Source organism: Falco punctatus (assembly GCF_963210335.1).
Source record: "Falco punctatus genome assembly, chromosome: 1".
Classification (NCBI taxonomy): Eukaryota; Metazoa; Chordata; class Aves; order Falconiformes; family Falconidae; genus Falco; species Falco punctatus.
The window spans coordinates 89,210,208-89,223,403 of NC_137580.1; the positions used below are offsets into that span (position 1 = coordinate 89,210,208).

General features: G+C 40.3%; 1 protein-coding gene across 1 annotated transcript in view; it reads right to left on the reverse strand.

Annotated features, from left to right (window-relative positions):
* Positions 1-5,053: 5,053 nt before the first annotated feature.
* Positions 5,054-13,196, reverse strand: part of SLC5A1 (solute carrier family 5 member 1) — a 62,300-nt gene continuing 54,157 nt past the window's right edge. The window contains exons 9-16 of the mRNA XM_080392234.1: positions 12,791-13,011; positions 11,692-11,827; positions 10,810-10,917; positions 9,587-9,737; positions 8,813-8,981; positions 6,561-6,776; positions 6,149-6,251; positions 5,054-5,293 (exon numbers count right to left, since the gene is read on the reverse strand). Of these exons, the coding sequence (XP_080248360.1) occupies positions 5,070-5,293; positions 6,149-6,251; positions 6,561-6,776; positions 8,813-8,981; positions 9,587-9,737; positions 10,810-10,917; positions 11,692-11,827; positions 12,791-13,011 (1,328 nt within the window). The 3' untranslated portion in view covers positions 5,054-5,069. The remainder of the gene's footprint in view (positions 5,294-6,148; positions 6,252-6,560; positions 6,777-8,812; positions 8,982-9,586; positions 9,738-10,809; positions 10,918-11,691; positions 11,828-12,790; positions 13,012-13,196) is intronic.

Genomic DNA, 13,196 nt, shown 5'->3' on the forward strand with positions numbered 1-13,196 from the left:
AATACTTAAATTAACATGTCAGGATCTGGCACTCTTCATACACTATAATTAATCTCATTGTTTCAAAAGAAATGCTGTGTGTACAGCAAGTCTCTGGTTTTAGCACTATGTGCTCCACAGCGCTCTGTGCTACAATGACATTAGCACCATTAGATTTTTGACATCAATGAAAAATGATTTATCTTTTTAGCTTGAAGCCAACAATGACATAATTAACGTGGTCCTAGGTCAATACTGAAATTAATGCAGTTACACTCTGCACAGACCAAGTTTTCAAATCAGCTGCCTAACAGTTCTCCATGATACCAGAAGACAAGAGAGCTGCATTTATGGGAAACAAGACCTCCTCATATAAACCCTGTGTCCCACCCAGACAGAGCTCATTTTGAATGCACAAAGGTTTACATTAGTTTTTTCTAACTGCTTCCAGAAGGTTAAGACTATTACAGCTCTTTGTTCTTACAACTACAAACTCATTTCCCTGTCCCCTTTTGCTTTCAGAAGTTCAGGAGTTGGAAACCATCCTGTCATGCTCTAGAAAGTGGCAGCTTTTAATTCTGTCTCTTCATGTTCCAAAGCAGGGAGTATTTTTGCTTCCCACCGCTATGTTTTCTATTTTTAAAATAATAATCATATTAAAAATGCATAGAAGTGAGAGATTTGTCTAAGGACAAAATAAAGATTCTGGGAAAGTCAAATTTGGCTAATTATATTAAACCAGAAAAGCAGAATATCTTTTCTGTGGCTACACACAAAACTAACAGGCTGAAAAGTTCAAGCACCGGAGCTATTCTTAACAGGACAAAATTTGCAATTTCAATGAATGAAGACCTTTCTGAGAATTTGTTTAGATACTTTGAATACAAGCAAAGTTGTTAAAGTCATAGGCCCTGATACCATAAATAAAAATGCTGCACAGAGTAAGAATGGCTCATGCTTACCTCAGCTTGAAGTTCTTCCAGATACCTTAAGAAAAGTAGAGGAGCTGCTGATACAGGCAGGCAGAGCTGCTCTAGCCTTCAGCGCTGCCAGGTGAGGAGAGGGTGGACACAAGAGCTCCAGGGGAATTCCTTTTCACAGCTTCCTGTGATAGGTAACAAGACTGAGTGTTCCTCGGGCAGGACGAAAAAAAGCAACCAATTTTGTTAATAAGAAGGGCAATCACCTGAGGCACTGGTGCTGGTTATACTGTCTGTCATCAGAACAGCTAGCAGATATCGGAGGGAGTGTGGGTTTACTCCATCTAGTTCTCTAGCACAGACCTGCGATGCACACTCCGTGAAAAAATACCATGAATCATTAAGTAAAAAACTTAATGTGTGTGTTTTTACATTTCTTATCTTTCTCAATGATGTGTCGCCCTCTGTGGTTAAATCAGTGATACTGTAGTTTAAGTCAAACAGAAGGGAAGCTCTCCCTAATCACTGCTCTCTTCGCTCGCTTTCTCGCTACCACATAGTAACACCACAGGTGCAGGACACAGACACCTGCAGCTAGGACACAGGAGCGTTACATAAATTTTAAAAACCTGGCAGCCTCCCTTAGAAGAGCTTTGCTGTGACCCCGCGGCTTGTGAACAACCCTTGTCTGCACAGTGTGACAGTCTGGCCCCAGGAACATCACCCTTAAACTCTCCTCCAGCTCAAGGCTTCAAACCAGTGAATTCAAGTGGTCTTCAAAGACAATAACCGAGGCTCTGTAGCTTTTCTGCCAAATGCCAGTCACCACTGGTGATGCATGTATTTATCATTCTACTTTACTCCTCATCTTTGTGTCAGCTTTTACTTCATATAAACATTCCTAATTTTGGCAATTAAGAAAGTGATCTGAGCAGTTGAGCCAATTAGCAGTCGCAGCTGCTGATGGTACTCTGATCACAATGGCCACTTGCACCTGAAGAATTCAGCCTTGTGCTATATCCTAATTCACCATGGACAGACATTTTGGTTAAAACCAAACCCTGGTTGCTGCAGAAGTACTCCAAATTAAGCCACAGACCTTTCCTGCCCCAGAATTTCAGTGCATAAGCTTTTTCAATAACAAATAAGCATAAAACCAAATTCTGAGTTCTAAGAACATTGTTCTTGTGACCATCAATATGATGATGCGAGAAACTTGGATACGTTTGTTATGGGGTGACACAGAAAAATGAAAACATAAATGAAGCGTGGTTACCCTTTGCCAGGACTTGGCCTGAAATTATGTAGTAATCCTTAAATGGAAGTTCTGACTTGTTTAGTGTGTGCTCTTTATGGATCAGTGTTATAATTGCCTTACAGTACTACCAGGTGAATTTTTAAATTTTATTGTATTTTATTTTGTGCAGTTCATTTGAAGTAATTAAGTATCTCTAACTAAATCCACTAAAATAAGCTGTAACCCTGTATCCTACTTGACAGAATAAGCTGGGATGTCTCAGGATCGCCTGAAACAGAGTTGTACTGTGCTGTACAGGCCATGCACATCCATTGTGCTATTAGCCAGAGGTATGTCTGGGGCCTCTCCACAAACCAGAAGCATTTCAAACATGGGGAAGAAGCATGTGCTCACTGTTCCCGTGTCTAAAGCATGAGAATGCCCAGGACAGTGTGAGCTTCTTTTCAGGTTTTGTCTGACAGTGTCACACAACAGTAGCTGCCACATGGGCAGAGTTCCCCTGAGAACTGAAAAAAGGTCACTCTCTTCCTCAAGATCATGAAACTCCCCTTGAATGCAATAGCCACCAACTGAGGTAGCATTTAACTGTTAATCTAAACACAAAGTTCTATCAGCTGTCCACAATATCAGGCAATTTTTCTATGAAATTCTACAAAATTAGAGAGGTACTCTAAGCAGCAACCAAACTTTATGTATACATTCGATCTACAACATCCAGTTTTCAGACCGGAATGAAAACAGGTTGCTGAGGACAAACAGTGAATGTCCCTGGGAAACTGAGTTAGTTTTGCAAAATTCTTTAATCCTGGGAAGGAAAATGAAGTAACAGTGCCTGATTAACCAAGAGGTCGTATAAAGGTTGCTCAGCCTCCCAGCAAACCATTTGTGCTATTTCTTTATCTAAATGGCTGTATAATTCCACCATATTTTTCTTTTTGTAACAAAACATGACAAAGAGGGATCTGGGCAATCCCCATTAAAGTCTTGTTTGCCTGTCATACATTACTACTACCCAGAGCCAAAACCTAGACAGAAAATTAAGTTTGTCTTCCATCATATTACATAAAAATCCCACCATTCTGTGAACACCAAATACTTCAAAATATACAAATACTTTAATACATACAAGTCTTCATAGCCCATTAAATATAATTAATACCATGGTCTTTAAAACACTCTTTTCACTGTAAGAAAAAATTTTGCACTGGTATTTATATGTATTGATTTGGCCTAAGCAAAACCTTTCAGTATACTGCAGGGATTACACTGAAGAGCAGCAATTCTACTAGAATCCGGAGCATTCTGGTTTAGATCCAAATGAAGAAAAGGTACTGTCAGAAAATGATGCAGTGAGTGATTAAAGCTGCAGGAGCTAGCAGCAGCGTGGCGTAGCACACACAGAGGGACTACACAGGCTTCGTACTTCAATGCACTTATTGCAAGTCTGGTGCATCTTGGTGTAGAGTTGCACTGAAATGCTTTGAGACAACGCAGCATCCCATGATAGGTGTGCAACAGGAACAAGGAATTGTGGTGCAGCTCAACTACAGCAGTGTCTTGGTTCCCCAGGAAGCTGAATTACATGATAAGAAGGTCTATTGCTTTTTGCTTTGAAGTGTTAAATCTATCTTTTCCAGTATCTCCAGCTGGTATCAAACTTACCAAGTGGAGACAATCAGACTGGTTTAGCTGATATCCCACAGCTGTGACTATTCTCCTTCATGAACTGTTAACTCATACTGTCACACAGCATGAATTCCATTTCACAATTAAATCCTCAGAAGAAAGATGACAGCTTTGCAGAAAAGCAGTACAGAGCCCTCAAATGTGCTTGAAAGAAAAATGCACAGCCGGCATTCCGATGCTTTGAACTTCTAACCATGTGCGTGGATTGTTCTGTAGTACAGTCCGTAGGCGATACATTGACACCAACCCCACCAGGAAGAAAGAGGTCCTAGTAACTGCGCGCAGACATTCACTTTGACATACCAAGATGGGAATTGATCAGTAAGAAATAAATATATATACACACACACATACATATGTATTTCAAATATATATAATATATATAGTGCATATATATATCTATTGCGTGTGTATATATAATATATGTGTTTTGTATAAAAAAGCTTCACATTCAAGTAACGATACATATTAAAACATAAAGAGAGGGGGACCTTTTAAAGTTAACCTTAAACAGAGAACCTATCGTAAGCAGAATTCTTATTAGGATCATTGAGACAAGTTTTCCCTAATTTCAAAATGCAATCAACTGAGATGGTTAGTGTTCTGCTGATTACTGAGAAACACAATCCAATGCAAAGCGAGGAAAAGGGGGAAAAAGTGATAATGTTAAGTTAGATATAGCGTCAAATACATCAAATATACATAAATCCTTTACGTAAGATACCTCATGCTTGGAGGGAACAAAAGTGATTTTTTAATTTGCATTCATATGATCCCTCAGTTGTTGTGGGGGTTTTGTAATCAAATTATCGTATCCAAAGGAAAAAGGAATTTGAATGAGGAGAAGAAGAAGGGTTAAAAATCAAACCAGTATCATCAACCCTAAAAGGTAGTTCACAAACCCTGGTATGAAATACGGCTCATGCAGCCTTGTTCTGAACCTAAAATATGAAATGTATCACAAGTAGAGAGAATATTGGATGGAAATCCTGAACTTCAATTATCCCCGGATTGATTCAACATCTAAACACAAATTCTCTCTCTTGAAATCCCAGTAGCCTTCATCTTTAAATTGTTGAAATTATGGTCACAAAATCAGCGAGAAAATCACCCTGATTTTTTTCCAAATGTAGACAATGAAAATACTAAGTGTATCTAACTGTAAATCTACCCATCATTGGTTTTGCTTGACAATACAGTACAATTTCAGAAATGTAATCAGAGGTTTATGCAAAGAAGGCATGGCAAAATACAGCCACAGCCAACAGGATGATGCCATTGATATTCACAACATTTCTCCAAAGTGGCACTTCGCTTGTGTCTGTCAATTTCTTCTTCAGTGCTTCTTCTTCCTCCTTGCTCAGTTTGGGTCCTTTTTGTTGATCTAAGCCACAGAACCAGTTGTACGCTTTCCTAAAGCATCCCGGTTCTTCTTCACTTTCCTCATTAACTGGAAGGAATAACACACTGGTCATGAAATGTAAGCATGGGCCACTGCATGTGCTAGAATATCTCTGTGACTAAAGACATTCATATATTTAATATAGCAGTTCTGATTTATGGTTACAGTTACATGGAAACATTTCAGTACAAGGCAGTACCAGAAACAAGTTAATATCATGTTTTCACAGCTCACCTGGAAAAAGAGTGATTTTCTACATGCTGCAAGAGAGCCTTCTGCAGAAGACACTTGCGCCTTTTGCAGCCTACAGACTTGGTCTGGTATCACAAAAGCAAACCATGCTGCAAACTCTAACTCCATTTTTTCAATACTTTCTACACTTTTAATTAAAAGACAAATAAATTAATTTGAAGATACTTATGAAAAGGAACGTGGAAGCAGAACCAGAAACCCAGCAAAGAGGGGAGGTGGGTTTACCCAGATGGATGTCTGGCAATTTGCTATCATGGCACTTTGCACCAGATCCTTGGTCCTTCAATCCTGGCCACCACCCACTATTTCCCAGTGAATTCTCATCGTTTCACTCCAGGTGCTAGAGTCGCATGCAGTTCTGCCAGTGCACACCACCTCAGACCTAAAGCATCTCCATTGCTTTAGTCCCAGAACTGCCACCTAGCTACCTAGAGAACAAGATTTTCTCCCTTCAAACCCACTTCACTTCTGATTTACACTAAGCTTGATAGATTGGTAAAAGGCAGTTTACTAGCCATTAAAATATGCGGGGTTTGAGGCTTTGTTGTTGGCAGGGAGGGAGGATGTCTTTGAATAACAAGCATGTTTCTTCAGGAATGAAATAGGAATACTCAAATATATTGATAGAATCTGTAGATATTCAACAGTTACCTGATTCCTCATCTTTTTCATCAGCTTTGTCCTGCTCCTCATCTGCATCAAGATCAATACGTTCTTCTTTACTGTTCCGCAAAGACCAGCACAAGCGGTAAAGCTGCCACAAAACAAAATGAGCGTATAAATCTACAGCCTTACCACACAGAGGCAAATCAGTCTGGCCAGTACATGAACAAGCTGTAAGACCGTGGCACCCCAAATATCTGTTTGGTCAACGTCTAAGATTATTAGGAGTCACTGAAGATTTGTGACAGATAAATGAAGACTATTTCCTTTGCTTTCTTGCAAGGACTATATGATGTGGGTAGCTGGAATGTCAGGAGGTGATATACCAAGTACCAGTGTTTCAAACTAGTGGTTTCATTGGGTTTCTTTTCTTGAGGAGCAGGACTGCAGTATTACTCACATGTACATCAGGAATGGGCTTAGTCATGAAGGAGACTCCCAGGATGACGATGGCGGAAACCCCAAAAAGAATCATCGCAAAATAAAGGTAGTGAATCCCACAGATGATGAATGGGCAGTTGGAAGGGTTCACACAGCTGCCAGTTCCATAGGCAAACTCTGCAATCATCCTACTGAGTCCAGCTAGCAGCCCAACCATCAGGCCCCAGAAGGCACCCTGCAGACAAGGTGACAGAAGTTATCAAAATGAGTAAGCTCTGAGCTCTGAATAGTCACTGGAGGAAACACGGAAGTAGTTATGTGTGACATTGGCTTTGGCACATGGGTTTTAACCCACATACTTTCAGCAACTGTATTCACAGCTCAGTGTATTAATACAGCTGAAACGGATGATGACCAACAGCTCAGAGAAGGAATATGGAGGACACCTTAACCAGCTCATTTCTCAAAGTTCATCTGTCTCCAGACAACACACTCCTTATACAGGACAGGCTCCAGCCACAGACTACATATCCCAGGTGTTGTTCTCACATCTTTTTATCCTTGAGGGCTAAATCCATGATGGTTCTAGCATGACAGAACCAGCTAGCAAGTGTGTGTCATTCCTCCTGGAATACGTATCTGTTTATCTTCTAATGACCCTATTAGTAATTAGTGAAAAGTTTATTCTCAATACTTTTGGTGGATATTTTGCTGCTAGATATGTATTACTCTAGCCCAGAGTATAAAAGAAGCATACGTATGTCAGGGCACAAACTGAAATGTGGGAAATTCTGTTTAAAGGTAAATTTTGTTTGTTTTACTGTGAGGGGCATTGAACATTGGAACAGGTTGCCTAGAGACATTGTGGAGTCTTCATCCCTGGAGATATTCAAAACCCAGCGGGACAAGGAACTGAGCATCCTGCTCTTGTTAGCCCTACTTTGAGTAGGGGGGGTGGGGTTTGCACTATTCCAGAGGTGCCTTCCAATCTCAACTGTTCTCTGAATTTGTGAAGTTGAAAAACTAATGGTGGTAACACACATTTATAAATCCTGATTGAAAAATATTCTAGGTTTAATGCTGGGTTTAAGAACAAAACCATTTTAATTATTCAGTGGTCAAAGTTACAAAAAGGCTTTGGAGTAGGACAAGATAGTTAATCCCATTTCTGGCAGAAAGAAGACTGATTCTGAGCAAGAAATGTTGATAAAATATACAAGTAATTACAATATTGGAGTTTATCTTATGCAAGGCTCCAATTCTCAGAAGCTTTGACTCTTGTCTTCCTTATTTACCCAAATTTAAATTGTGCAACATACACAAACCCCCAAAGACTATACTGAATTCTTACTCAGGTAAAATTCCAGCTAAAGCCAATGACAGATTTCCATGAAGGACACAAAGATTTAATCCATCTGTGAGACTTAGCCATATTGGGATAGGAAATGAAACATCCCTTGTGTATAAAACAGGCTTTTCTCGAATATACACACAAATAACCACCAAACTGGTCTCAAGAGAAAATAGTGAGAAAAAAGTTTAAGTGATATTCAAAACCCTTCTCTCTCTCTCTCTAGGTTTTCGCATTGAACTTATCCTCCTTGGAGCAAACCTGAGCAATAGGAAAGTATTGATATTCCCAGTATTATAGAAAGGAAACTGAATTCCTGAATATTGAGTTTTCAGAATGTCTGAAACCCCTGTTACCATGACTGGCCTGTGGTCCCATCAAAGTGTGTGACAGCCCTCAGACCTTCTGAGTTACTTACTAAGGCTTAAGTACGATATTTCTCAGTCCACTGCTCTATGAATCAAAATCAGCGATTCCCAGGCTGGGAAACAATGTGTGAAACAACAGTATGTTTATTTAAAAGAGCATTGACGAAATATATAGTGGTGAAGAGGATGGTGAAAGGTGGTATGTTTAGTAAAGCAGGTTGGTGACTAGTATCTTAAAAGATTACTTGCAATATATGTCTCCATAGATTATCCATTTGACACAGTTCTTGGCAAAGAGATAGATAACCTAAGTTTCAGAGATATCTAGGAATTCCTAGGTGGCCGTTTATTTATCAGATTAGCAAAGAACTTTTTCAAACTCATCTCTGAAACCTCAGGCCCTGGGATATGGAAACACAAAATCATCCCTGGGCTACAGCAGGATTAAAATAAAAATGAAGAAGTTGCTAATAAAAGACACTGAAACAAAAAAGCAGTTCTCCCAGTGCCTAAAGGAACATGCAGCGTACCTGTTTCCAAATTTGTACTTACCTCCTCATTGACCCGCTTGCAGAAGACGGCAAGCAGGAAGACAGCAGCAATGGGAGGTCCCAGGTAGCTAGTAACTGACTGAATATAATCGAAGAGCTGCCCACTTTGAGCTGACTGCACCACAGGAACCCAGGCAATGCTGATGCCAATTAAAAGTAACATAAATGCCCTGTAAACATAGCCAGATATTCAATTAGCCATCTGCTTAGAAGTATCTATTAGAAAGAAGCAGCAGCAATTAATCAATAATTTAAATGTCCATTTTGTATTTCAACCAGCAAGATCAATTATAATGGCCAATCACCATTGAACAAACAAAAGAAATCCAAGTTAGATATTGTGTCTGTCAAATATCGGTCAGCATACAGCTAAACATGCAGTCAAAACACAGAAAATCATTTTTCCTTTGCTTGTTAAGTCTAGAGACAAATCAATATCAGATCAACTAGAAGAACCAGTTCACCAGTGCTGTAGTATGGGGTAGCATAAAGCCTGTGAAGATTTTTTTTAAATAGTTCCCTTTGAATAGCAGTAGGAAGTGCTGAGAATTAGATCAGCTACTTCATGCACCACGGCCAAATAAATTGGAAGCATGGTCTTTTTTTGTTTTTCCACAAGGGAAGCGTGCGGTGGGACAGCCTGTCTGGCCATAGGAGGCCACTGCTTCCACTGCCCGTGCCCTGCAAAAGTGGGGTTTCACCCAGGCTCTCAGTGCTTCTTTTGGAGGGCTGCAGGCTGCCGTGCAGCCAGTGCTCGCTTCTCGGCGGCACTCACCTTCCAGCTAACATGAGCTCCTTCTCAGATGGTCGCGACCGAATTTTGGTGTAAATGTCCATAGTGAACAAAGTACTAGCACTGTTAAAAATGGAAGTCAGGGAGCTCATAAGGGAGGCCAACATGACTGACAACATCAGACCCCGCAGACCTGAAATACAAAGATAGGCGAATTGGGATGAGCATTCCATGAAGAGTCGCAGCACGTGGCACCACCCACAGTGCTGTCTGACCCTTTCCAGCCAGCCCGCTAGGAGTGTGTCTGGCATATTTATGTGCTGATGCCTGCCTGATGTTCTCTTGCAATGCAGACTAAGTCTGCTGAGCTTTGGAAAAGCTATTTACAGCAGTAACAGGGCAACTCTTGAGCTTTTAGAACATAGGTACTTCTTTTGTGAATCCTGTCTGATTAAATGCTGAAATAAAAAGAAAAAAATACTAAGCAGACTTTCCCCAACAGTTACAAAAATAATTTCTCTTGTTTGCAGGCAAGTGCTCACTTGCTTGCAGTATATTTGCAAACCAGCTGTTTGGGAAAAAAAAAAAAAAAGTTTCTCTTACTGTTTGAAAATCAGAGTAAGGCACTTTTCCAGACGGTATGATCTAGTCAACACAGTATGGGGAATTACTGTAGCATTTGAGTAATACTATGCACAACAGTTATAATATGATGGTTAAGTACTAAAGATACCAAGGAAGTACCATGGTCTGTATAATATCATAATCTGTCTTTCCAGCCTGATGAACTAGCTGTGTGGTTTTCTGCAGAAATTTATCTTCTGTGTATACGTTGTCCTCTCCAGAGCGGTACCTTATTTTCTCACTGAACAGGTGTCCTATGGGACAGTGTCTATGTAGAATATTTTCCTCTCACCTCAGTGGGTTTAGCAGGACTTCAGGTGTATGCCTCCAACTCAGAAATCAGAAACAGAGACAGTCTTTTCTAAATCATTGGCAAAGTAGGTTATTTTTTACCTTCACAGAAAAGGAGCTCAGTTACCATTTCATCACCCAGTATTTGCCAGCTAAGAGCTGATGTCACCATGTAGCTATTCTAGACCTACAGCTACAACTAATACAGACTACCCCTTTGATTAATAGTACATAGTTCTAGCAAGAATTTTTGAACTAAGTATGGGACTTGGGTTCCCTCTATCACCTGTTTTTGCCATCTGGCAGCATCACCTTTCCTAAAACAAACAAATAGACAGACAGTGTCTTACCATCTGGCATAAGCTCTACTACTAGTTTTGGATAAGCAATATTTGTACAGCCAACTGCAGTGCCACAGTACTGCTGACAGACTTCAGGCACAACACAAGCCACCACATCTGAGGAGAGAATAATGAGACAGGGTTAGAGAAGGTCATACAAACAACAGATTGCTCCTAAATTACTAAGGCTTCTAAAATTTATCTCTGTGTCAAACCACCGGATTGACATGCTTGATATCATCCTTAGGTCTGTTGGCAGGGAGGAAGGTGATTCTAAGCCTCTACCCTTCCTTTCATTTCTAAAAGCATATTGAAAAGTGCTACAGGTAAAAAAAGATAAGTATGTCAGCATTAATTTGTCAGACCAGAACTGAACAACATAGACAGTAAGTTGAAAAACAAGAAGAGGAACACAAGACGCCTCCTCCTTCAACCTGAACATCTCTCCTCTGGCTGCTGCTAAACACACCGATGGTTAGAAAGAAGGATGACTGGCATCTCCCCCACACTGCACCTGGGACCCAAATGGCCCAAAATATTGCTGTCTGTGACTCTTCCTCTGCATGCCAGCAGAGTATCAGTCCCAGACAGCATTTTCCATTCATTCAGCCAGAGCGGGGCTGTAACAGACAGACAACTGGGAAGGGACACTGGAATTTCTCTCCCCTGAAATAGACAGCAATAGCATTAGCAGAAAGAGGGAAAAGAGGAAGGGAAGACCTGTGGCTTCAATGTAGTTAGGTTTTGTGCATACATGTGTCTGGACAATTTGGATGACGACGACAATCTAACAGGTATTTTGGAAGGGACAGAGAACAGGAAATTGAGAGAGATTGACAGTAAAATACAAGCAGCAAGAAGAAATTCGCATTTCTGTATACATATGCATACCTGTATACAAAATTCGGCTGATCATTCCAGGCATCACTATAATAAACATGGGCAAGAGTTTCAGGTAGCCACACATGATACAACCGGCCTTCACATGGGACATGTTCTTGCCAGAGAGACATCTTTGGACAATAACCTGTCAATGAGACATGGCAAACATGCATGACTCAACCACGAACAGCATTTCCATGAACACACCATGCCAAGTTCCAGACACCTGGTACTTCTTAACCTCTGTGATAGTGAAAAACCCTATTTACCATTTCTGTCACTAGGAAAAATAACAACTACATGAAAAACAAAGGATATATTTGAAATAAGCCAAGGAAAATATTTATCCAGTGGATGTTTAAAAGGTAAGACTTTTTGTCACAAGATGTTCTTAAAGTAGACAGAGTAAAAAGCCAAAAAGGAATAAAATATTTACCTGAGGAATAGATTCAATTACATTGGGGCTTTTGTTAATTTGTTTACTAATTGTGAAGATTATCTTTCTCACAATTCAGCATGCAGGTAGATCACTTGCTAGAGGTTGGACACATTCACATGCCGCAGTGACAGGAGCACACTTTCCTCTACTCCTGTCAGTGTGACCTCTCAGGGAAACTGGATGGTAGATTTTAGGGAGCAGGAAGGAGGACTGGGGAAGAGTCTCCAGACTGCAAGACCCATCACATAAAGAACATCCTCCCAAGACTGTGCATGCGAAGATGAAAGCCGCACAAATATGAAACAAACTATTACGGAATGGGGAATAATACCTAGAGCCAGTCTATCAAGTATCATGTGATGCATGGTTTCCTAAGTAAATGTTCACATTACAGCCTCTCTGTCTTTTTACACATGGTCACATACAGGAATTATACCCAGTATCTGCTGGGCACAGTGTATAAGAAGAACTGAAAGAACATCCGTTCCATTTTCTTATATGTGAAAGGGGTTTAGAAACCAGAAACTGAGAAGTTACTGACCGTTCCTGAAATAACTGCCATTTTTGTGACCCAGCTTTGAATTACAGTGGGGGAAGAGCACCCCTAGATCACACTAGACTGCAGAGTTTTGTGTTTGGCATTTCCAAGGCATGTGGCTTCCACCCTACCTGATCGGTGCACCAGTACCACAAAGCAATGATGCTCAAACCAAAGACGAGCCCTGGCCATGGCAAATCTCCAGTGACGGCATCTCGGAAGATGTGAAAGGCATCCTGCCGAGGAGTGTAGCATTCTGAATTAATTGTAATATTCCCATAGGAGATATTGGATGGAATTGATTCCATGTACTTCTTCATGAAAGCATCATACCCCCCTACTTCAACAAATGCTGAAAAATAGAAAGTAAAAGTAGTAATAAAATATTTAATACTGAAATCTCAAATAGAGCTAAAGAAAGTGAGAAGAAAAACCTCCTTAGTATGGATGTAAAAAACCCTTAGCCAGTATATATCAACATTTCCAGAAAACAGTACACAGTGTTTTGTAAGTATCCACCCACTCTAAGTGCCGAAG